The 25,777-nt window shown below is 46.7% G+C and overlaps 1 protein-coding gene and 1 pseudogene across 14 annotated transcripts in view; one reads left to right on the top strand and one right to left on the bottom strand.

The window, feature by feature from the left end:
* Nucleotides 1-25,777, bottom strand: part of KMT2A (lysine methyltransferase 2A) — a 95,099-nt gene that overhangs the window by 20,851 nt on the left and 48,471 nt on the right. For 9 of the 14 annotated variants that reach the window (XR_004970267.1, XM_036324129.1, XM_036324130.1 and 6 more), the window contains 18 exons: nucleotides 24,928-25,041; nucleotides 21,193-21,339; nucleotides 20,678-20,773; nucleotides 20,350-20,470; nucleotides 15,068-15,190; nucleotides 14,473-14,657; nucleotides 12,392-12,565; nucleotides 11,065-11,175; nucleotides 10,702-10,775; nucleotides 10,023-10,216; nucleotides 9,627-9,733; nucleotides 8,860-8,997; nucleotides 8,015-8,173; nucleotides 7,641-7,758; nucleotides 7,087-7,165; nucleotides 4,950-5,110; nucleotides 4,576-4,761; nucleotides 147-4,383 (listed from right to left, as the gene is read on the bottom strand). Coding sequence is in view for 13 of the 14 variants with exons in the window: in XM_036324129.1 (XP_036180022.1) it covers nucleotides 147-4,383; nucleotides 4,576-4,761; nucleotides 4,950-5,110; nucleotides 7,087-7,165; nucleotides 7,641-7,758; nucleotides 8,015-8,173; nucleotides 8,860-8,997; nucleotides 9,627-9,733; nucleotides 10,023-10,216; nucleotides 10,702-10,775; nucleotides 11,065-11,175; nucleotides 12,392-12,565; nucleotides 14,473-14,657; nucleotides 15,068-15,190; nucleotides 20,350-20,470; nucleotides 20,678-20,773; nucleotides 21,193-21,339; nucleotides 24,928-25,041 (6,524 nt within the window). In the remaining variant the exon portion in view is untranslated. The remainder of the gene's footprint in view (nucleotides 1-146; nucleotides 4,384-4,575; nucleotides 4,762-4,949; nucleotides 5,111-7,086; nucleotides 7,166-7,640; nucleotides 7,759-8,014; nucleotides 8,174-8,859; nucleotides 8,998-9,626; nucleotides 9,734-10,022; nucleotides 10,217-10,701; nucleotides 10,776-11,064; nucleotides 11,176-12,391; nucleotides 12,566-14,472; nucleotides 14,658-15,067; nucleotides 15,191-20,349; nucleotides 20,471-20,677; nucleotides 20,774-21,192; nucleotides 21,340-24,927; nucleotides 25,042-25,777) is intronic. The other 5 variants (XM_036324126.1, XM_036324133.1, XM_036324125.1 and 2 more) reach the window with 4 other exon arrangements.
* Nucleotides 18,980-20,144, top strand: LOC118664231 (annotated as a pseudogene).

The following is a 25,777-nucleotide window of genomic DNA, read 5'->3' on the forward strand; positions in this document are numbered from 1 at the left end:
AGTGAAAAAACAATCATTTAAAACCCAGAACACACCTGAGCACTGCAAACGTGGCAGAAGGCTGTCCCTCTCACAGACAGCCCCTTCCCCAGCCTCTGCTCGGGCCCCGCCCCCACAGACCCAGCACGGCCGACACTGGCTCTCACCCTGTGGACGAGGTCAGGCAGGACGTGGGGGCCTCCTGGTCTGGAACGTGTGCTTCCGAGGAGCTGGTCCGCAGGTGGGAAACCTTGTGCTTCTTGCCATTCCCTTTGTCCAAAGGCAGCTGGATGCGCTTGCTTTTTGGTTTGGGGTGAGCGCCTGGCACGGAGGGGCTTGCGGACTGGGGTCCAGAGGGGGAGCCCACAGGGGAGCCCACAGGGGAGGCCGCGCGGGCCTGTCCGGCAGAGGAGGCCGCCCTCTTTGGCTCCAGCCCCAGGCTGTTAGGAGCGTCTGCTGTCTGCGCCAAGCCCGGCCCCTGGGTCCCTGGAGCAGCTTCAGGATCCCGCTGGGAAGGGAGAATTCCCGCTTTGCTGGCCAGGAGCTGGCTCACATGCTGAAGCTGATAGTGATCTTCAGCGTCCCTGGAGGGGGAGGCGGCCGCTAGGACCCCTGTCTGCGTCGAGGGGAGGACGCAGACGCCAGATCCAGCCGTCATCGCCGCGGTAGAGGGGGTCTGCAGCGACCCCAGCTGGGGAAATATTCCCGAGCTGGGTGGCAGAGCCCCGGGCTGGTCCTGGATCCCCAGGCCCTGCTGGCTGGCTTTAATCAACAGGTTGCTTATGGGGCCAGTGTCTGGGGCACCCAGCAACCGCGGGTTGGTCAATGCAACATGTCCCGGAACCGATGCACTACTCGTAGGGGTTGTCGTTTGCATGGATACGACATTCAAGACTGAGGAACCGGACGCCAAGCCGGCCACGGGCCCCGAAGCGAGGTGGCCAGTGTCCTGGCTCCCGGTCGACGTGCCCGTCGCTGTGGCAGGTCCGCCCACCGTCTGTGGTAACAGGGGTGCCTGTTCAAAATACATGACGCCCGACTTAGACCTTTTTATGATGTTGGGGACAGTCCGGTGAGATGACGTGTTAAGTGACCCCAAATCTAACAGGTTGGGGTGATTTGGAAGCTGGGAGGGTGTGAAGTTAATCAGTGTCATGTTAGAAACCACATCGGAGGGGGCGATGTTTGAAGGGGTGCTAGAGGGAGCAAGCTTCTTATTCTTTCGGGTCTGTAGGCGAGATATGGGTCTTTTCTTGAGTCCAGAGGACGGAGTGACTACCGTGGTGCTGAGGTCTGTCCTCTGGCTGGCTTCAGACACCAGAAGTTGGGGATCTGGAGGAGGCTGCACCCCAATGAGCAGGCCTGGAGGAGAACTGCTGATGGTGGGCGGGAAACTGCCCTGAGCAGCTGTGGGGAAGGGGTGTAAGTGCTGGTGGTGAGGCACGGGCAGCAAGCCTTTGCCAGCAGGAGGGAAAAGAGGCTGAGGTGCCTGCAAGCCTGGGTTTAGCCCCGTGGTCAGCGCGAGGCCACTGCCCATGGGCCCCAGCACGGAAGGGTTTGCCTCCATCACACTGGGTGCAGAACTAACGGAAGAGGTCAGCTGGATTTTCTGGGTCACGCCGTTCGGCAGAGTCTGGAGCACGTAAAGTGGTTGCATGTTCTGGTTAACGACAATGAGCTTCTCGGTGGGCGGCTTCAGGTGGGGAGGCGTGGTCTGCACCGCCGCATTAGAGATCTGAGACGGGCCGGGGCTCTCGGCAGAACTGGGCCCGTATTTCTGGTTCTGGATGGGCACAGAAGGGGAAGCCGGTACCTGGAGGCCAGGGGTGCTGCTGCTCCGAGTTAAATCCTGACTGCTGCCACGGCTCTGCTCCACTGCGCCGCACGGGGGGCTGGCGAGGTCGGCATCCATGTGTCCCTGGATGAATCGGTCGGGAGTCATGTGGCCTTCGGGCGCGGGGTCGACTCCCGGGCTCAGCAGCGCTGGGTCATCCTCGGAGGCGGCCACGGGCTTCTCCGGGATGGCGACTCTCTTCTCTGCTGCGTCGGCGATGACGGCTAGCCTGCCGGGGTTTTGGCCGGGGACCGTGGGGCTCCGCGTGGTCAGCACCGAGAGGTCGGACGGCAGCTCTAGCGGCAGCTCGAACTGCTCTTCGGCTGAGATGGACGAAGAGACGCTGCTGTCCACAGGCTCCGCGGTCGGCAGCTGCTGAGAAAACACTTCAAACAGACCCATGTCCTTCTCACGGTTGCTGTCGAGGCCCAGGCCCTCGCCCAGGGTCAGGAGTTCTGAGGACGAGGACTCTGGGCTCTCCCCCAAGGCCTGCATGGAGGGCGTGTTCTTCAGGACAAAGTCCATGATGTCTGAGGGCAGGATGTTCCCGCAGTCATCGCTGTTGTTGTTGTCGGAGTCCGACTTCAGGAGCTCGGGGTTGTAGGTGTCCAGCAAGGCCTTGTCCGAGGGGGCGCTGGGGTGGACCCTGCGGCTGGACTCCAAGGAGCTGAGCTGAGCCTCCAGGGAGTCCTGGCCCTGGGTCTTCCCTCGGCTCACCGAGTGGCAGTTCTCCGCCTTGGGCTCGCTTTTGTGGCCCACAGAACTCTTGATGACATGTTCCTTCTCCCCGTCTTCGGGCCGGTCCAGCTTGAGGCTCTCTGTCCCGTTCTCTTTCCCGTTTCTTTTTGGAATCTGGCCGGTCTTCCTCGTGGTGGCCGTGACACTGGTATCGCTCTCTGTCCCGTCGTCAACACCATCCAGCTGTGAGATTCTCGGGAGATCACACTGCTCCTCCTCCCGAAATAGGTTGTGGGCCGCCAGCCGCTCCTCCGCCCCCGCCGCGATCACCGTCCGGGTGAAGTTGTAATAGTACAGGTCGTCCTCGTCGGAAGTGCTCAGGTCATCAGCCCCGTCCACCTGCCCTTCGGCCGACCTCTTGCCTCGTTTCTTCCCCGCCGAGCTGCTGTAGAAGGGAAGGTCTTCCTCCCCGTAGGACCGGACTCCGTAGAGGGGGGTGAGCCCGAAGAACATGTTAGAACGGGCCCGGGCGCTCCGGCGGGGGTACCTCCTTTTGAAGGACCCGTCCTCCTGGGGCTTGGGGCCGTCAGGAAGCATGAGGCTCCGGTCCTGGGCGGGAAGAGTCTGGTAGCTGTTGCTCGGAGGCTCCTGGGAGGCGTTGCTGGGGCTTGGCTGGGCCCCTGGCCCAGCTCCTGGACTCCCGGAGGCTGACGCGGGCTCTGCCGGCGAGGCTGACTCCATGTGCAAAGGGGAAGCAGGGCTGCTTTCCTTCAGGGCATTTCTGGGCTGACTCTCACCTTCCATCTTCAGGGGTGTCAGTGTGACTTTGACCGTGCGTTTTCGGGGTGTCTGTAATTCCGTGGCAGGGCCTTCTCCTTGCACGGACGGAGCTTTGGGGACTCCAGGAGCAGCAAGGACTTTGTCCCCAATCTTATCAGAAGACACGCTGTTACATGGCCGTTGCCCTGGAAACTCAGGAGTCAAACCTTCATCTGCAAACTCCGCCTTGAGGTGCCCTTCCTCACCAGCGGCGACCTGACCAGGCTCCAGGAAGGACTTACTGGAACGCTTTTCTCTGAAGGTTTCTTTACACGACCTTTTCCCTTTCTGTCTCCTGTCTCTGGAGCTAGGTCCCACCTGTTCGCTGATGATAGGCGATCGGTGGCTCACCCCCGACAGCTTCGAGGTTTTGGCGTCCGTGTCGCCCTCGGCGGGGGGACTCCCTGCCTGGGTGGGGTCTGGACGTGGGTCCCAGTCATTCCTCTGCCCTCTCGGATGGAGCTGGGGGAGGGGGAGGGCCTCTCTGGAGGAAAACGGCACCGAAGAGAATTCCACGAACGTGCCCGTTTTACTAACATTTGGTTCGCCAGATGGTGGACTATGGCGCTGCGGAGCCGGTTTAGGGAGGCCGGGGTGGGCCACGTTATGAGCGGAGCCCTCGGAACTCTTGGAACTCAGCATTTTGGTCTTCTCTCCTTTCGAAGAGGAGCTGCTGGAGGCCAGGTCTGAAGCGCTGGGATGCTTCATTTCTGAAGATGGAGAGCCATCCACGTGACTGGCTTTGGTGGCCACCATCACCACTGTCCTCTGCAGACTGGAAGAGGTGGGAGTGTTTTGCCTTAAGTTGGTATTTGAAGTCAGTGGCCCTAAGACATGATCCACTGCTCTGGCACTTGGCTCCAGGTCCGTAGTGGCCCCCGGGGTGGAGACGGAGGAGCCACTATTCTTGGAGTAAGTGCTCCCTGTTCTCACTGGAGACATCATCCGGAGTCTCGACTGCTGGGGTGCTGAGGAAGGAGCGCTGTGCCGCCTGGAGCCGATGCTTCGGAGCCCCGAGGAGAGTAAGGGGTCGCCCACCGTGACGATTTCGTGAGTGGTTGGAGTAGGGCTTCCTAAAGGAGAAAGTGACAAAGTCTATTACAGACAGAACTGTGGGTAGCCACTGGTTTAAGTCTTGGCTATGTATATTTATAGGTAACGAAAAATCAACATTTTCAGTAAGTATAAGTCACTAAAATAAAATGGCCTGAAAAAAATTACAAATTCCCGTCTGAGCTGACCTTGGAGTCAATGAAACCCTTTACCTGCAGAAGGCAGTGGCCGACAGCCAGGGGACCTCTGTGTTGGAGAATAACTGGGTGTTCGAATCCTAGGAACCTTTGAGATGACATGATAAAAACAGGAACCAGAGGTTTGCGTATGAGGAGGTCGGTCTGGTGATGAAGGACTTACAATTTCAGCTGCGTTTTGACTTTCTTTAGATGACATTTCTGTGGTAGGATATAAAAACCCTTACTAAAAACAGTCCAATTAAGGTATCAAACAAATGGCCCAATAAAAAACCAGCTGTTAAGGAAATTTTCAAATGAGACCTCCCAAAGAAGTGACATTCTCCGCATGCTTCAATCCCAGGATTCCCAAAAGTCTCATTCAAGTGACACCTTGGCTAAAGACCAACCTGCAAAAGATGTTGGACTGTGGGCAATGGTCCTGTTTTCGTCATGCTCGACGGTGCTGTTGATGTCTGGCTCCACGGCCGGCGGGCGGCACTCCACGATCTTGCACGTGTACACGCAGCGCTTGCGGGCGTCCGTGGTGCTCCAGTACACTCGGGAGCACCTGCGAAGGTTTGTCGGGACCAGCAGTGGTGAGGGTCCAGAAGCAAAGACTAGCATTTGTCAAAACCTCTTCTTATTCTAGATCCCCTGGTCTCCTTGATTTATAGAATTTAGCTTTCTTTCCTGGACTTTTACAGATTTCCCAAACTAGGATGTTCCAAGCTTTCTATTTTATTAAAAAAATATTTTTATTGATTTCAGAAGGAGAGAGAGGAAGAGCGAGATAGGAATATCAATGATGAGAGAAAATCACTGATCAGCTGCCTCCTACACGGCCCCTCCTGGGGATCGAGGCCCCAACTTGGCATGAACCCTCGACCGGAATGGAACCTGGTCCCACCAGTCTGCAGGCTGACGCTCTACCCACTGAGCCAATGTTCGAAGGCAGAATGTTCCAAGCTTTTGAAAGTCCTTTTTTCCTCGTCCCTCAGAAACCAACATCAAATCTTTTTTAAAAAAAGTGTATTGTAAGCAGGGGATGAAAGCAGTAAAGTGTCCTAAAATGCAGAGAAAAAATACTAACTCCTGCAAGAAACAGTACTGGCCCTCAGGAGGGACCCCTGGCCCACAATATGTACACAGGGAGGAAAGAGCAAACCTGGGATGTTTCCTTTGGGAGAAACACCCCATGAGACAAGGGAAGTGTAACTGCTTCAGACGTGCTGGATGCTCAGGGAGCCTCGTTCACACAAAAAGTTGCCAGCTAAGTATGGAACATAAACTGTCGTCAGAATTGGGATGTAGACTAAGTTGAAGTATATATAGCAAAATAGGACTCTAAAGGGGGAGCGATAGAAAGGGAATTTTGAATTTATATTGTCAGCTTGTTAGAAGTTTAAACAATTTACTGCATATGGGAAAGATTATAAATTCCTACTGGAGAACCTGATTATTTTTGTGGGGGTTGTATTTTTAGAAGGACCTGGAAAATGTAAACCTGAGGACAGAGGCACAAGGTGTGTGTGACCCATGACAACAATCTGGACTTCTGAACCCACATGAATGGAATCTCAAGAGACTGACACCGTGTTTTCTATTTAGATTTTATTTATAAACTAGAAGCCCGGTGCACAGATTTGCGCACTGGTGGGGTCCCTCAGCCTGGCCTGTGCCCTCTCACAATCCGGGACCCCCCCCAACACCAGGGGATGCCAGACTGCCAGTTTCGGCCCGATCCCCGTAGGCCAGGCCGAGGGACCCCACCAGTGCACGAATCCGTGCACCAGGCATCTAGTATGTATATAAGATTTTTGGTTAATCTCTTTCCATCCTCCCTCCCCCCCCCTGAGATTCATCAGTCTGTTCCATGTTTCCATTCCTGTGCATGGAGTGTCTGCCCCCTGGTGTTCAGTGTGCATCATAGCTACTTGTCAAATAGTCGCTTAGGCTTTTATATACATAGATTATTCTGAAAAACAATTTTTTAAAAAAATTTAAATATAGTTAGCTGGTGTACAATAGCATATCAGTAATATTAGTTTCAGGTGTACAATATAGTGATTTAACTTTTTTTAAAAAAAAATATTTAACTTTATTTTATTGATTTTAGAGAAAAACATCGATTTGCTGTCCCACTTATTTATGCATTCACTGGTTGCTCCTGTATGTGCCCTGAGCAGGGACTGACCCTGCACCCTTGGTGTATGGGGACAATGCTCTAAGCAACTGAGCAACCGGACCAGGGCAGTGATTCAACATTTTTATCCCTTACAATGTGACCACCCCATTCGTTCTAGCGATCAACTGCTACTGTGCAAACTTATCATGATATTACTCAATGCTTTTCTTCCATAACTGGATTTAGCTGACATAAAATGATACTTTAGTCCTCATCTATAAGAAGTAGCAAAAAAGTAATTAAATTTTAGTAGCAGTTAGAAGTAACTCCCAAGAGTGGCTCTACACCTAACAACATGACCAGTGCTTCAGGGTGCTAAGGCTGTGGGGCGGCTGTCTTCCCTGTGTGACGGTACTTACTGGTATCCAATTGGAAACAGCTTGTCCTCACAGTCAGACAGATCATTGAGAATTCCCAAGCAGTCGATTGTCATGGAGCCTGGCCAAGGAGAGAACAGTGATTAGAGGAGATAATGGTACATCTATCTATCTATCTATCTATCTATCTATCTATCTATCTATCTATCTCTATATATAACAGTCTAAGTGACCGTTCGACCATCTGACAGGTATCTATGACACGCACTGACTACCTGGGGGCAGACACTCAACGCAGGGGCTGCAGAGCTGTGGTGACTTGGCAGCTGTGGTTCTTGGGTGACGTACCCAGAACCAGAGAAGGGAGCCCGATTCCAAGGTGCGTCACCTGAGAACCACCCTTTCATGATCCAGGACCCCTCGGGGGATGTCGGAGAGCCAGTTTTGGTCCGATCCCTGCAGGCCAAGCCGAGGGACCCCACCAGTGCCCAAATCCATTCACCGGGCCTCTAGTATAAAATAATTTCATAACCAAAGACTAGAAAGTACCCCAATGCTACATCCAGCCTCCCCTACAACCAAGGCCCATGTCCTACCAATCATCATGTGAATATTTTCTGGTTCCAAGCCATTAAGGAACTTCCTCCTCAAGCTGATTCCTTCAAAGTCCACAAACACTCTTCTAAAGACTTCAAATCCATTCTCGGGAACCACCTAAAATGAAACCCCAGAGGAGCTGTTACTTGGCTTTCCCTTTGCAGATTATGCTCACAATACGGCCTCTCTCAGAGGGGCAGCGCACAGTTCTCAGAATCACTTCTTCCACCAGGAGAGCTCCTGCATCCCGCTAAGAGGAGCAGGTGATAGGGACAGCTACAGAAGGTAAAGCCAAGTTACGACTTGCTTGCTATTTTCCATCTCTTCTCCCTGAATTCCCGGAGAATTCAAGAAGCAACGCAAGCTCTCTCACCTCGCCTCTGATCATATCACGGTGCCGCTGGCAGTACACCTTCTTATCGTCCAGGAAGACACAGTTCTTGGCCCGGGAACACATGAAGTGGTAGTTGCTGGTGCAGGAGGTGAGGCAGCAGCCCACAGTGGCGCCCGGCTTTTGGCAGAATTCGCATCGCTGACAATGCAGAACAAACACAGCCCAGGTCAGATGTTCAAATATATTTCAAGCCATTTTCTACCTCCCCATTCCAGAGTTTCCTAGAAGCAATTTTGTTTATTGATAATAATCTGCTGAATCACAGGGAAGGGATAGGAGCCATAAAGTCTTCTCCACAAACCTTCTTTCTCCCACAGTCCATGGGGCCCTGTAACTACTAAAGTTAAATATTATAACTTGATTTAGAATTTGGACCAAAACAGTTTTTCTTCTAGGATGCAAGATGGATTTAGAGAAGAGGAAGCTTTGAAGATCAAGGCTAAAAACATCATCTCTCTAGAGAGCTATTCTATCCGAAAGAACTCCGTTCTAGAAAGAGCGTACGAGCCTGAAACATAATGGTGTTCTAGTCACCAGGCTTAACAGACACACGTATCACGTAGTTAACATTTCCCTGTCACTAGGCTGTGTCACCACCTTATTCTGTCAGTCACAATTGGGGCGCTTCTACAGGGAGGACACTGTCCTTTTTCGCCCATACTCCAAGGGTCAGAATAATCAGCTGCCACAGTGGACACCAGTACTCGGTATGGCTGACCACCCCAAAGGCAGATAGACGGGAAACAGCTGCGAGGCAGCACCTAGCCACAGACAGCACGTCTGGAAACCGAGGAGCCTCTTTGACGGCATTCCCGTGTCCTTACCAGCTGCTTGCCCCGGATCACAGCCATGTGCACGTTCTTCAGTGACCCGTCGTCGTCTTCAAACACTTCTGCCGACCACAGAGCGCAGTTCACATGTGTCCACTCATTCTGGCCAATGTACAGCAAGCGGCCAGCATCCTGGAAAACAAAGAGGTTTCTTTTCTCTTGAAAGATTATGTCAAAGAAAGTTTTCCTTGATATTTGCTTTACCTCAGTCAAGACAACTTCAATAAACTAAAATTCTTTAGGTGAACACACACATTAAAAACAACCACACTTCTTTTTCACTGTTCCTGATTCCACTTCTGTCCTTTCTGATCGCCTCTTCCACAGACAGGAGAATTAGAAATAAGCTATGTGCCAGGCAGGGCACAGGCCTTACACCTCACCTCTTTCGGTCCTCAGAACCACTCCGAGGTAAGGGTTCTTCTTCTTATGCTCATTTTAAAGGTGCAACTGAGGGTCAGAGAGGTTAAGCTCCTTGCCAAGGTCAACAGCACAGAAATGGACCTTAACCATTCTGCTCTACTACATTAAATACATACAAGGCATTTAATGTGCAACTTGTATTGTACTGATTTTCAAAAAGGCTTTTGGAGAAGATAGAAATTATAGACCTCAGCAGGTTAATTTAAGGCAAATCATCTTTCAAATCAGTTATAGAAATAACCCCAAGTTCCAAAACACCCAGGCATCAGGCTTAGACACCAAGGTCACACAGCTCATGCTGGGCATCTAGCAAGCAGGGCCCGTGGCCAGGTACTTACATTGGCACTGTCATCACCGTAAGTCAAACACAACGCACACTGTCTGTTATCTTCTATGCCTGGGGGTGGGTTCAGTTCTGGACTATCTTCTCGACTCCTATCAGTACCTTGGAATCCAAAGACACCCAATTAAAACTGGTGATACTAATTTTGATCTCCAGGAAAAAGAAAACAATTCGGCTCAAATAGCCCATAACCTGTAAAATGAACACTTTCAGAAAGTGTGCAAAGTTATGCGATCCTACCACTTTAAAATTAGAGTATTTCTATAAATTCCTTGTTAACATTCCAAGTGAAGCAAAAAAGAATGATTATTACATTTAAGGATCATGTGAAAATTTCTAATGCGCAAGGACATTGAATTTAGATTCACAAGCCAATCACTGGCATCCTTACTCAAAGCCGGCGGCGTGGGAGGGTGCAGGGGAGTGGGCGAGTCCGGTTCTCCAGGCCCTTTGGGTTTGGGAGCCGGAATGATTTTCTTCATTAAAGGAGGCTGCTCAGTGTGGCCGTTGTCCTCTCGCTCCTGCCACTGAGCATAATTATGGTCAAGTGAAGGTGGAAGCACTGCGTTGGGTAGCATCCCACTGCTGGAAATAATCGATTCGACAGGCTTTACTGACTCCATAGCGCACCCAGAACTGTATACAATAATGACATTCTTGATCTCATCGGGTCTTGGCCCGGGCACGAGCCAGTCACAGAACGTAAGCACAAGTCCCAGTCTGTAAACCGCCTCATCACACAGGACTTTATATTATTTTAAAAACATAACCTCAATGTATGACTCTTGATTACACTTCCAGAAGCAAGTGATAACTTTCTCAAAGGCTCAAAAGGATTCACCTGAATAAAAATGTAAGATTAAACATGGGGACTCAGAAGGTAGAGAACACCATTGGAAGTGAATAATAGGACCCAATTCTAACAATAGACCATGACATACACCGTTGTCTCTAAGCCGGCACTCAGAGCACTTCAACTGACTCAGTTTTTACTGTTACAGCCTACTCTTGAGAAACCTCAATCTAGAAATGGATTATATGAGAAAAAGAGTAATACAGAATTTACTTACTTGCTTAATACTTTATTTGGTTCCCAAAACCTGGACTTTTTGACACTGAACCATGGAAAAACACGTTCCATTTGCTAACAGAAAAACAAACAAACAGCATGTAAACACGTGAACATTCATGTGGAAACCACATAAAAACAACGTCACACAAGCGCCCGCCGGTCCGAGCACGACATGAGGCCGCCGAGGGAGACCACCCACTCCGGGGCCTCAAAACTCCCCGCCAAGGAATCAGGAGTGACTACAACCAGAAGATGCCTTATCCATAGAGCAAAGCACCAGGCAGAAGAGAAAAGGTCTGCTCTATTCCGGGGCAACTCCCCGCAGACAAGCATGGAGAAGGGGGCTATTAAGGTAGTTCACCCGAATGAAGAAGGACTTGACCATGCTGTTGGCTTTTTTAATCTCCGGCTGCCCTCCATCTGAATTAATGGCTGCTTGGATGATCTTCACGATATCATCACTGAACTCCAACTGCAGACAAAAACAAAGCATTAATTATTCAAAGAACGGGGTGCTCTCAAAACCACTTCCTTTCCCTCCTAACCACCCAGCCCAGAGGGCCCACAGGAAGCTAACGCCTTATTTTCATACAGTGCAGTTTCTATTAATATTTTTTCTTTTTAAAAAAATATATTTTTATTGATTTCAGAGAGGAAGGGAGAGGGAGAGAGAGATAGAACATCAGTGATGAGAGAGAGTCATGGATCGGCTGCCTCCTGCACGTCCCTTACTGGGGAGAGCCTGCAACCCGGGCATGTGCCCTGATCGGGATCAAACCCAGGACCCTTCAATCCATAGGCTGATGCTCTATCCACTGAGCAACACCAGCTAGGGCCAGTGTGGTTTCTCTTTAGAGGAGGCATTTGAGATTCAGTTCACGATTAACTTGTGGAAGTCAAGAGATGAAGGCTAATAAAGCAAGAATGCAAACAAATGAGTTGTATCACGGTAAGTTACACCCAGCAGGGCTACGATATTTTATTTAGACTAAAATGAATTAATAACTAAAGAGCAAATATGGACCATGAGTTAACAATCGTTTCCTACATAGTTTAAAAACCGTAAAATTATAATGCATCTACCTACAAATGAATATCCTATACAGAAAGACATTGTTCAGATGTTATCTCAAAAAAGTCAAGCCAGTTAACTTCACACTGTCATTTTTTCCATAAAATTATTTAAAAAGTATCTTTTTACTGGTTTGAGAAAGATAGAAAGGGAGAGAGGGAGAAAGGGGGGCGGGGAGGGGGGGGGGAGAGAAACATAGATGACAGAGAACCACTGATAAGCTGCCTCCTGCACACCTTCCACCAGGGATCAAGTCTGCACCCTGGGCAGCACTGCCCTGAGTGGGAATAGAACCAGCGACCTCTTGGTGCATGGGACAATGCTCAACCAACTGAGCCACACCAGCCAGGGCCATAAACAGTTTTAATACAAAAATGACTTCAATATGAAAGTAATTTTCAGAGAACTCAGATGAAAGCCAAATAAAACGAACCACTTAAGACACTGATCTTCTGAAACAAAGGGCTAAAACAACCCACATCTTTTTAGGTATTTAAAGCCACATGACATTTCTAAATATAAGTCATCTTTTAATGCTTATCCCGCCTCATCTTCCACCAAGAGCCCAGGAAACTGACTTGGCACTGGAAAAGTTGGTAGTTGGCTGCAGACATACCACAGACGTGTAGCTCCCTTGGTCCATCTTCCGCCTGACCCCTTCCAGATCTACAGGCTGCTGGTCCTCCTGCTTGCTGACCTCCGTGAGCACAGGCGGGTCCGGGCCCTCTGGGGAGCTGCGGGAAGGTAGGCTCTCCTCTGTCTCGGGGTTTAAGTCTGGAGGCTTGGCAGCCTGTTGCCAGGAAAGACAGGTTCACTAATCTAACACTGAAAACGAGGCATGTAGGCAAATTCTATAAAAATTAATAATGATGGGACTGATTCATAATATAAAACGTAAAGAACATGGAAATAAGAGATTTCTCCAATTTCAGAAAAGGAGAAGTTAAAATGAGCCAGCTATCTAGGTTAATTTAAGATTTTGCTTGGTAAATTCCAAGCCTAGTATGAAGAAATAGAAACTGCCCGGCCAGCGTGGCTCAGTGGTTGAGCGTTGATCTATGAACCAGGAGGTCAGAGGTTCAATTCCTGGTCAGAGCACATGCCCAGGGCGCGGGCTTGACCCTCAGTAGAGGCCATACAAGAAAAAGCCAATTGATGATTCTCTCATCAGTGATGTTTCTCTCTCTCCCCCTCTCTCTTCCTCCCTGAAATCAATAAAAATATGTTAACCCCCCCCCCACCAAAAAAAAAAAAACAACCAGAAACTCTCCAGTTGCTTTTGAGTAAGTCATAAATGGCAGCTAATTTTCTTTTTTTTAATATACTTTTTTTGTTTGTTTGTTAATCCTCACCTGGGGGTATTTTTCCATTGATTTTTAGAGAGAGTAGAAGAGAGGGGGAGAGACAGAGAGACACATTGATGTGAGAGAGATACATCGACTGGTTCCCTCCCACACAAGCCCCAACCAGGGGCCAGGGATCAAGCCTGCAACCGAGGTGCGTGCCATTATCCACAATCGAACCAGGCCCCTTCGGTCTGAGCCCAACCAGTAGGGCACACCTAATCTTCTTGCTTAAAAAAACTAAGCTCTATTAAGGAGAAAGCAGCAGCCTAAGTCTGAATTAACGCTCCCACGTGGTTCTGCCAGCCATCACACCTGTGTTCCCAGTGGCTAGTGTAGATGTGCAGTCCACAACTTGTATGGCTACACAGTAGCAGTTTTCAAACTGTACCCCGAGGAGCCCCAGGGCTTCCCCAGAGCTAAGGCATCTCTAGCCACCATGCTCTCTCACACCGCGGTTACAGAGCTGCCTCTTAACCACTCTCCTGCTTGGGTTCAGACGTCTCCAACCCTTTCCCTCTCTCCAGTCAGAATCATTTTTTTTTCCTAAAAAGCAACTCTGATCAGGTTACTCTCTTTATTTTAATCCTCAGCACAGGATATGTTTTTATTGATTTCAGAGGGAGGGAGCGAGAGAGAAAGGGAGGGAAGGAGGAACAGCGAGAGGGAGAGAGAGAGAGACACCAATCGGTTGCCTCCTGAACTTACTTCAACTGGGGATCAAGTCTGCAACCTGGGCATGTGCCCTGACCGGGTATATAACCTACAGCCTTTTGGTGTGTGAGATGACGCTCCAGCCACTGAGCCACCCGGCCAGGCTCGGTTACTCTTTTGGGTGAAGGCCTTCATTGACTCCCCATAGCCTTTCGAGTATAAAGTCCAAACTTCTTATAACAGTAAGGCCGTTGAAATATGCCTCCTTCCTATTTCTTACCCCAAAGGAGGACCTGTTCTTTTTAAAATGTTTTTATTTATTTCAGAGAGAGGAAGGGAGAGGGAGAGAATGAGAGAAACATCAATGATGAGAATCATCAATTGGCGGCCTCCTGCACACACCTCACTGAGGATGGAGCCGGAAACCCCAGCATGTGCCCTGACCGGGAATTGAACAGTGACCTCCTAGTTCATAGGTTGGGGCTCAACTACTGAGCAACACTGGCTGGGCTAGAAGGTTCTATTCTTGGCTCTAAAAATATTTTTAATGATTTTAAGGTCAAAACAAATCACCTAAACGACTGAATGAAGCAAAACTTTTTTTAAAAAAGGAAAAACTCCCAACCAACCAAAAACCATTCTGGAAGTAAAAGCCACCTAAGAACAAACTCTCAGCACCCAAACGGAGACGCGGGCCTACCTGTCGGTAGCGTAACAAATGGCTGGTGGTCCGAGAGTTCAACAAGGCCGTCAGCACCTGCTTCAGGGAGCTCTGCAGCGCCTTTTCGAGGGCCAGCCGCCACTCCGCAGGGTGCCGCACGGTACAGTTCACACACGTGTAGGCCACGCTTTCTGGCAGACTAGAGAGAATCTCATACATCTCATCTGGGAAAGCAAACACCTACCATCATAAGGCGCTCTGCAGAGCGGGAGGGAAAGAGGAGGCTAGGCCACTGCACTGCAGAGGAAGCTGTCAGTTAGAAACGGCACTAAGACTAACGTCCCCTGGGAACTCGCACCTATTGCTCTTCAGAGACGTTATCAACACTAAACCAGACTCTGGTTATCGCGGGATCAATAGGTCATGGTACCCGCAAAGGACAGCAAGTAGCTATTTCAGAGGGACATGTTCAAGGTAAATGGGCACAAACTCCACACACTGTTGTTGAGTCTAAAGACCAAGAAATTAATTACAAAAATTCAAACAACACTGCCATGATTTTTACATCGGTAGGACTTTGGGGGCTGTCAGTGTCGCTATCAGAAGAAGGAAACGGTAATAAAAAGACTCCAACCTTCTGTACCTGAAAGGCTCTCACATTTGGAGTGGACCCAGCGATCACATTTCCCACATTGCATCATCTTGCTCTCATAGTCGTCATCGTCGTAACACTTATCGCAGAGCGGGCAGAAGTTTCCTGAAAGGAAAGCAACGTGTTCCGCTGAGTGCTTTGGCTCACACGCCACTGCGTCCCCAGGCCTGGACTTCTGTATGCGAACCTGACCGAACAGGCAGGACCCGCCCGGCCGGCGTGGCTCAGTGGTTGAGTGTCAACCTAGGAACCAGGAGGTCAGTTTGATTCTGGTCAGGGCACATGCCCAGATTGCCGGCTCAATCCCCAATAGGGGGCGTGCAGGAGGCAGACAATCAATGATTCTCTCATCATTGATGTTTCTCTCTCTCTTTCCCCCACTCCCTTCCTCCCTGAAATCAATAAAAATGTATTTTTTAAATGAAATAAATAAATAAAATGCAGGAACTACTTAACACATGTCAGCATGGACCTACCAAGGAATGTGCACATACCTGGAAAGCAGCAAGATTATCCTGAGCTCTTAGAACAGGCCACTAGTTCTCTAGGCTCATTATTACAGGCCATGAGATAGATTTTACAGATAACATAATAGAAAAAGAATGGCAGAGAGAACTTTCTCTTAAACATTCCAAAGAAATGCTTAAATTTTAAAAAGAGATGAGGGTATGGGAGTAATTTACACTTTTCTTTATTCCCAGGGCTTTTATAGAACGCTTCTAAATTTCAGCACAATAAAGTACCTTCACTAATTTGCTTTATCCATGTATCCCCTATTATTTTTTACTTAATAGACTATAGAGAACAAGACTGTCCTTCTCAAACTCCTCCAAAATATTGAGGAAGAGGCAATACCTCCTAACACATTCTATAAAGCCAATGTAATCCTCATACCAAAACCTGGCAAATATAACACACACAAAAAAAAGAAAACCACAGACCAATATCTCTGATGAATACAGATGCAAAAACCCTAAACAAAATACTAGCAAATAAAATACAACAGTACATTAAAAAAATAACACATTATGATCAAGTGGGGTTCATTCTAGGGCAGCCGTGGGCAAACTACGGCCCGCGGGATCCGGCCCGTTTGAAATGAATAAAACTATTGAAAAAAAAAGACCGTACCCTTTTATGTAATGACGTTTACTTTGAATTTATATTAGTTCACACAAACACTCCATCCATGCTTTTGTTCTGGCCCTCGGTCCAGTTTAAGAACCCATTGTGGCCCTCGAGTCAAAAAGTTTGCCCACCCCTGTTCTAGGGGCACAAGGATGGTTCAACGTATACAAATCAATGGAATACACCACATTAACAAAAGAAAGGATAAAAATCTTTTGTATGATCTTATCAACACTTGCAGAAAAAGCATTTGATAAGATACAATATCCATTTATGATTAAAACACTCAATAAAATAGGGATAGAAAGAAAGTACCTCAACATAATAAAGGGCATCTATGATAAACCCTCAGCTAATATCATGCTCAATGGTGAAAACTGCAAGCTTTTCCCCCAAGATCAGGAACAAGACAAGAACGTCCACTCTCACCGCTCTTTCCACACAGAGCTGGAAGGCCAGCCGGAGCAATGAGGCAAGAGAAAGAAATAAAAGGCATCCATCTACATAACAGGGCAGGAAGAAGTCAAACTGTCACTTTTTGTGGATGACATGAGTCTGTATATAGAAAACCATAAAGATTCCACCAAAAAAATACTAGAAACAATAAATAAATACAATCAAGTTGCAGCATACAAAATCAATGTGCAAAAATCCATTGCCTTCCTGTACACTAACAACAAAACTTCAGAAAAAGAAATAAAAAACAAAACCAAAAAACAATTCCTTTTGCAATTGTAACCAAAGGAATAAAATTTCTAGGGATAAACTTAACAAAAAATGTGAAAGACCTATATGCTGAAAATTACAAAGCATTATTGAAAAAGACAAACAAAATGGAAAAATATCCCGTGCTCATGGATTGGGAGAATCAATAGAGTTAAAATGGCCATATTACCCAAAGCAATTTACAGATTTAATGCAATCCCTATCAAAATACCAATGTCATTTTTTAAAGAAATAGAACGAGAAATCATTAGATTTGTATGGAACCACAAAAGACCCCAAATAGCCAAAGCGATCCTGAGAAAAAATAATGAAGCTGGAGGTATCACACTAACTGACTTCAAATTATACTACAGAGCTACGATGATCGAAACAGCATGGCATTGGCAGAGAAAGACACACAGATCAATGGAACAGAATAGAGAACCCAGCTATAAAACCACATGTATATGGACAGATGATTTTCAACAAAGGAGCCAGAAACACACAATGGAGTAAAGATAGTCTCTTCAATAAATGGTGCTGGGAAAACTGGAAAGCCACATGCAAATGAATGAAACTGGATTAATTTGCCCCATGTACAAAAATTAATTCAAAATGGATCAAAGACCTAAATATCAGACCCAAAACAATAAGTTACATAGAAGAAAATATAGGCACCAAACTTAAGGATCTTGGTCACAGAGAGTATTTTATGAACTTGATCCCAAAGGCAAGGGAAGTAATGACAGAAATAAATGAATGGGATCACATCAAACCAAAAAGCTTCTGCACAGCAACAGAACTGACAACAAAACAAAGAGGCAGCCAGCCAGATGGGAGATGGTATTTGCAAACAGTAGTTCCTACAAAGGTTTAATCTCCAAAATATATAAAGAACTCGTAAAACTCAACACCAAACAAACAAACAACTCAATCAAAAAGTGGGCAGAGGACCCGAACATACGCCCCTCCCAAGAAGACATACAAACCAACAGATATGAGAAGATGTTCAAGCTCACTGGCAATGAGGGAAATGCAAATCAAAACCACAGGCAGCTACCACCTCACACCTGTTCGAGTGGCCATTATCAACACGACAAGCAACAACAAGCGCTGGAGAGGCTGTGGGGAAAGGGAACCTCGTTCACTGCTGGTGGAATGTGGACTGGTGCAGCCACTATGCAAAGCAGCCTGGCGATTCCTCAAAAAATTAAGAATTGAGCTACCATATGACCCAGGCATCCCTCTCCTGGGTATATACCTGAACAACTCGAAATCATGTAATCACAAAGATATTTGCACCCCTATGTTCATGGCAGCATTATTCACGGTGGCCAAGACACGGAAGCAGCCACAGTGCCCTGCGACAGAGGACTGGAAAAGACGTGGTCCATGCACGCAGTGGAACAGCCACCAGAAAGGATGAAGTAGCGCCATTTGCAACAGCATGGAGGGACCGTGAGAACATTATGCGAAGTGAAATGTCAGAAAAAGCCAAGAACCATCTGATTTCACTCGTATGTGGGATATAAAACTGAAACCTGTGAACACAAACAGCAGTGTGGTGGTTGCCAGAGAGAAGGGGACAGGGGGAGAAGGGGTCTAATATATGGTGACCGAGGATTTGACTGTGGGTGGTGGGTACACAGTGCAATATACAGATCTTGTAACATAGAAACCCACACCTGAAACCTTTATGTTCATGTTGACCAATGGCACCCCAATTTAATTAAACATAAAAGAAAATAAAGTACAATGGTTGCCTCAGTACCACATAAAATCATTTCTGAAACAATCAAATATCTATGTACCTCACTTTGGGAAATAATGGCTCAGAGAATTTCTTTGTGTTTAGTTAACTTTCATTAAAAAAATTACAACTACTTAATTCTTCCCATAACCTAATAAAACATGCCTCGCTGCTATAATTCTCTGTGTAAAAGAAAGACCAGAAACTTAGTAAATGTGCCTAAAGGGAAACCTTGAAAAGACGTGTAAGACATTTATCTTATGCCACATGAGTGTTCAGTTCGCCTCCAAAACATCAAGAACAACATCCAGGCGCCCCGTGCTCGCCATCGATATTTGGAGTTCTTAACAACATGGCAGACATTGACAACAAAGAACAGTCTGAACTTGATCAAGATTTGGATGATGTTGAAGAAATAGAAGAAGAAGAAACTGGTGAAGAAACAAAAATCAAAGCGCGTCAGCTGACTGTTCAAATGATGCAAAATCCTCAGATTCTTGCAGCCCTCCAAGAAAGACTTGATGGTCTGGTAGAAACACCAACAGGATACATTGAAAGCTTGCCTAAGGTAGTTAAAAGACGAGTGAATGCTCTCAAAAACCTTCAAGTTAAATGTGCACAGATAGAAGCCAAATTCTATGAGGAAGTTCATGATCTTGAAAGAAAGTATGCTGTTCTCTATCAACCTTTATTTGATAAGCGATTTGAGATCATTAATGCAATTTATGAACCTACGGAAGAAGAATGTGAATGGAAACCAGATGAGGAAGATGACATTTCGGAGGAGCTGAAAGAAAAGGTCAAAATTGAAGATGAGAAGAAGGATGAAGAAAAACAAGACCCCAAGGGAATTCCTGAATTTTGGTTGACTTGCTCAGTGATATGGTTCAGGAACATGATGAACCTATTCTGAAGCACTTGAAAGATATTAAAGTGAAGTTCTCAGATGCTGGCCAGCCTATGAGTTTTGTTTTAGAATTTCACTTTGAACCCAATGAATATTTCACAAATGAAGTGTTGACAAAGACATACAGAATGAGGTCAGAACCAGATGATTCTGATCCCTTTTCTTTTGATGGACCAGAAATTATGGGTTGTACAGGGTGCCAGATAGATTGGAAAAAAGGGAAGAATGTCACTTTGAAAACCATTAAAAAGAAACAGAAACACAAGGGACGTGGGACAGTTCGTACTGTGACCAAAACAGTTTCTAATGACTCGTTCTTTAATTTTTTTGCCCCTCCTGAAGTTCCTGAGAGTGGAGATCTGGATGATGACGCTGAAGCTGTCCTTGCTGCAGACTTTGAAATTGGTCACTTTTTACGTGAGCGTATAATCCCAAGATCAGTGTTGTACTTTACTGGAGAAGCCATTGAAGATGATGATGATGATTATGATGAAGAAGGTGAAGAAGCGGATGAGGTAATGTTTACCAAATGAGCAAATAATACTGTTTAAAACATTGAGAAGCATATTGAATGACTTATGTATTCCTTTGCTATAATCATTATTCTGTGATAAAGCATAAAAAACATTTTTGGAAAAATTATGATTTTAGAATCTACAGCCAAACAATGTATGTATAAGGTTTCAATAAATAAATTGTAAAACTCAAAAAAAAAAAAAAAAAAAAAAAAAAAGAACAACATCCAAAATCCAACAGAACTCTTCTGGGAGGTACCTTTAGCAAAGAGTTTGGCACAGTCGTGGCACAGTGAGAAGTCGTGGGACCACTGTGCGTCCCAGCCTTTGCCTGGGGTGGTAGATCCGCAGCTCTTGCAGCGCACACACTTGGTGCAGATCTGGAAAGGAAGGAAAGAAATGCAGTAGAATTTCTTATCTTTAGTAGCTCCTAGAGGTGACTTCTCTACTGGGATGGCTTTTTCTAATAACGAGGGCAAAATAATTGTTACACTGACATCCTCAAGCAAGGACATTCCTGTTATAAGTCACCCAAGCCCACAGGTGCACGACGATCCTCTCTGAAACGGCACACGGTGCGCACTCACCCAAACTTTCTTTTTCTTTGTAGGTTTGGTGGGGTAGTTAGGTCCTAGGCACTCAGGGTGATAGCTGTTTCGGCACTTATTACATTCCAGCAGCTGCTGTAAGAAAAACATCAAGGCAAGAGGATGGGGTCACCTCACCGTCACTAAACACCTGTCGCTGCCCACCTCATGTCATCTTTCTCTCCAAGTAAGTATGGCACGTCCATCTAGCAGGCAAGTTTCCTCATAAATTATTACTCCCCATTAAAGCCCATGAATTTACTTCCTGCCAAAGGCACTCAGCGGTGAATATCCTTATCGGGTAGACTTGCCATATTTGGGGGATTTTATCCAATGCCACGTCTTGTGCAATATCCCCAAAATTAAAACACAAAAATAGGCAACTGATTATACCCAATCAAACAGTCAAAACAGACTAAGCCAAGAGAAAAAAATAGATGCAAAATCCTAAAGGAAAAGGCAGGAATGGAGACAGAGAGCAATCCTCCAGGCAGTTCTATTGCTTAGCCGTGTACCTTTGTGGCTTGATGCTGCCTTCCACACACGTGACAGAACTTGCAGCGACGGCAACACCAGTTTTCCAGCTGGTCCTCCAGGGGGCGCTCGTTCTCCTCTAAACAAAACCTATGGAAGGGCTCACAGCAGACTTGGCAATACACAAACTGGGGAAAGATGGAGAGAAAAGTTATAGAATAGCATGCAGATATGTCAGCCAAATCCTACACACATCCTTTGGGAGTTAGGAGTATAGTGCTCTCTATATTCTATTCAGCATATAGTCATTAAGCAATCAGTATATTTTTCCATAGCACGTACAGGGCATTGCAGGAGAGTCAGGGAACTAATGTGGGAGTAATAAAATTATAAAGTAACAAAATAAATACAATTCAAGACTTCATATGATGTGCTAAGTGACATAAGATAGCTATAAACAAAGAGCTATAGGGATGGTGTCAAAGATTTTCTACAATATTCTAAACAGTTGTAGGTTCTGGCTTATCCTTTCCGTGTCTAATTCTAGAAACAAATTATTTTCATATCAATATTTTTAAAAATTCCAATGAGGGTGACCCAGAATTTTCTTTCTTTTTAAAAAATATTTTTTTATTGATTTTATTGATTTCAGAGAGAAAGGAAGAGGGCGAGAGAGAGAGAAACATCAATGATAAGAGAGAATCATGGATCGGCTGCCTCCTGCACACCCCACACCAGGGACTGAGCCCACAACCCAGGCATATGCCCTGACCGGGAATCGAACTGTGACGTCCTGGTTCATAGGTCGATGCTCAACCACTGAGTCTTGCCGGCCGGGCCAGAATTTTCTTTTGCCTAAAATAATTATTGGGACAACTGGTAAAACCTAAATAAGGTCCATAGATTATCAGGGGTGGGCAAACATTTTGACTCGAGGGCCACAATGGGTTCTTAAACTGGACCGGAGGGCCGGAACAAAAGCATGGATGGAGTGTTTGTGTGAACTTATATAAATTCAAAGTAAACATCATTACATAAAAGGGTACGGTCTTTTTTTTTTAGTTTGATTCGTTTCACGGCCCGCGGGCCGTAGTTTGCCCACGGCTGGGTTAGATAATAATAATGTACCAATGTTACTTCCTGTTTTTTAAAAAATATTTTTATTGATTTCAAAAAGGAAGGGAGAAAGAGAGAGAGACAGAAACATCAATGATGAGAGAGAATCATTGATCGGCTGGGAATTGAGCCCCCAACCCAAGCATGATCCCTGGCCAGGAACTGAACTGTGAGCTCTTGGTTCATAAGACACCAGCCAGGCCTTATTTCCTCATTTTGGTAATTATAATATTTAGAGGTAAAATGGCACATGTCTGGAACTTGCTCTCAATTTTTTAGGAAAAATATGTCTACTTATATAAAAATGGATGCATATTTTATTTATTTTGTAAAATATAAGAAATATTTGTGTAAAAAATACACAGAGAAAAGAAGAAAGGCAATGGAAACTATTAACATCTGGGGACTCCAGGTGAAGGGGAGATGAGGGTTCTTTGTACTACCCTTGTGACATTTCTGAAAATCTGAAATCATGTCAACATAAACATTTTTTACAACGTGCATGGTGGGAGACGCCACCAGGCACTGGTTATATTGTCGGAGGCAATGAGGCCGTGCGCCATCCATCCTCCAGTTCCGGCTTTAGGAATTCTGTGGGATTGCTGCGCGCAGCCGTGCAATTTAAATTAGAGCAACTACACTCTGAAAAAAACATGTTTTATCACAGAAGTTTAAGTCCCAGTGCTTAAGTAATTCCTGTGGGTAGCATATGTGTGAATACAAAGCATTTGATTAGGTAAAAAAAAAAGAGGTACAGTGCCCCTGGGGACTTGCAGACTGAATGTTCTTGGTTTCAATGACATCTAAAGCAGCCCTAGCATAAACAATACTGAAGGAAACCCTTCTATTTATTATGTATATACATATAGAAAGGTTTGTTTTACATATGTACTAGTGGCCCGGTGCACAAAATTTGTGCACAGAGGGTGGGGGTTACCTTAACCCAGCCTGCACCCTCTCCAATTGGAGACCCCTTGCGGGATGTCCGACTGCCAGTTTAGGCCTGATCCTGCAGTCGGACATCCCTCTTACAATCCAGGACCACTGGCTCCTAATCACTCGCCTGCCGGCCTGATCACCCCTAACCACTCTGCCTGCCAGACTGATGGCCCCTAACCACCTCCACCTGCTGGCCTTACCCCTAACCGCCTCTGCCTCAGCCCCGTCACCATGGCTTTGTCTGGAAGGATGTCCGAAAGGTCTCCGGAAGGTCTCCTGGTCTAATTAGCATATTACCCTTTTATTAGTAGAGATAGTATAGATCATACACACACATACATACATATATATATATATGTGTGTGTGTGTGTGTGTGCGCGCATACATTTACATATTTGCCAATTTATCCAGTTACATTCTTGAGATAAATGCCTAGAGCACAACTGCTGGGTTAGAGGGTATACCCATTTAAAATTAAGTACATACATACTTCCAAACAGCCCTCAAGAGAAAGGCTGTACCTAATTCAGCTTTCCACCAAAGAGAGTGCCCATTTCCACAGGATCCTTTTTATATCATGCAGTTCCCCCTTTATATCATGCTTTCATTCCCATCGGAAGGCTCAGCGCCTCCGCCCACAGTTTTTATTTCTCATTTCATGCATTATATACTCGCGTCCTTCAGCCTATTTCTAGCGGGTGTTATTCCTTTTTTTACTAATTGTTAAAGAGCTCTTTAGAGACAAGGGGGTTTGGATATTCAATATAAAATCACCATCAAAAGCATCTCTTTTCTCGAGGAACACTGTATTATTTTTCTCCATGTTTAAGCATCTAGCAGAAAAACCAGGCCTCCAGTCAACAGTAAACTTTTCTCACTCAATATCTTTGTTACTCTACTATGAAGCAGATTCCTTCCTAAAATCTCTAAAACACTTCAAAAATACTAGCATTTCATTAACTGGTTTATTTTTTAATCTTCACCCGAGAATTTTTTATAAAGTTTTAGAGAGTGGGAGAGGGAAAGACAGAGAGAAACATCGATGTGGTAGAAAACACATCGATTTGTTGCCTCCTGCATGGGCCCCAGCCAGGGCCCTGGGCCAGGGAGGAGCCTACAACCGAGGTACAAGCCCTTGACCAGAATTGAACCCGGGATAAGGTCTGCAGGCCGACGCTCTATTACTGAGCCAAACCAGTAATTAACTGGGCTCATTAACTGGGTTAAACAGGGGGTAGTACCTGCTGCCTATCAATAAAACAGAATCCTATCTAACAAAAGGCCAGCGACCATAATGGCATAACAACCAGAACGACTGACTGACCAGTCACCATGAAGTAAACTGACCACCTCTTGGTCCCTCCCCCAGCCCGCAGGCTCCGATTGCTGGATGGCAACGGGGAAACCATGGGGTACCGGGGTGGGTGGTGGCGGGGCAGGACGAGGGACTGGCGAGCAGGCGGAAGGCAGACCTCGTGGTCCCTACCCCTGGCCTGCAGGCTCCAATCAGGGTGAATGGGGAACTGGGGTGGGCGGCGGTGGGGCGGGACTGGGGACTGGCAAGTGGGCAGCAGATGGCCCTGATCCCAGGTTAGGCCTAGGGACCCCACCCAAGCAGTTTCGTGCTCTGGGCCTCCAGTGTGATGATATTTTCATCAAAGAAAACTAATCGACATTACACCTGCTACATTACACGCCAGGCACAAGCAGCAGCCTCTCACCTCCACGTGCCCGCTGCTGGCACAGAGGAAGCACACCACCCTGGGCGTGATGGGGAGCGAGGTCAGGATGCCCAAGCCGCCCATCTCCCACACGGTCTCGGCTTCACAGTCCTCCTGCGGAGAGAGAACAACCATTTATCCAAGTTTTACAACGACACAACTTTGGACTGAAAATAAGGTTAGAAACAGTAAAATGAGAATGCTACAAGAATGTCAAGCATACTTCCTTTAATGAGTTCAAAAACAACTGCTGCTTTAAAAAACTTTACTATCAGATGCAAACTGTTAAAACAGTCACCTCTTTATGGGTTTAACTCACGCTAACAATAGTGCAAAGTAACCCTGGGACTGAATTCCCGTTAGTTTTACTGATCCAAGCTATCATCAGCCTTCGATAATTCCCATGGGAAAGAACAATTTCCTCAGACACCATTCTCGTGTAAATGTACTTTCTCACTCACAAACAGGGGCCAAAGCTCTCACAACACGTGAACCTATCTGCTGGTGGTGGTTCTTACGCATTTCCCCACTGTGTGCTGAATTTCCTTGCTTTCAACCCCTCTGGTATCATCGTTATCTTGATTGAGTCAGGAACACTGGCTTCTGATCAAGGTCCCACGGCCATGTATGGTGGTTACAAATCGGAAGGGAATCTCGGCGGCCAGGGGAGGCCCAGCCCCACACTGGGTGCCCAGCCCAGGGTTCCAGGGCTGGGAAGAGGAGTCCCGTAACTTCTGGCTGTAAAGACCAGTGAGGACTGTGGATGAGTGAGCCCCAGGCTGCTGGAGACCCAGGTGTTCTTCTTAAAGGGCCTGCACACGGACTCATTTCCCTCTGAGCTCCAGCTGTG

Source organism: Myotis myotis, unplaced genomic scaffold (genome assembly GCF_014108235.1).
Source record: "Myotis myotis isolate mMyoMyo1 unplaced genomic scaffold, mMyoMyo1.p scaffold_m19_p_10, whole genome shotgun sequence".
Taxonomy (NCBI): Eukaryota; Metazoa; Chordata; class Mammalia; order Chiroptera; family Vespertilionidae; genus Myotis; species Myotis myotis.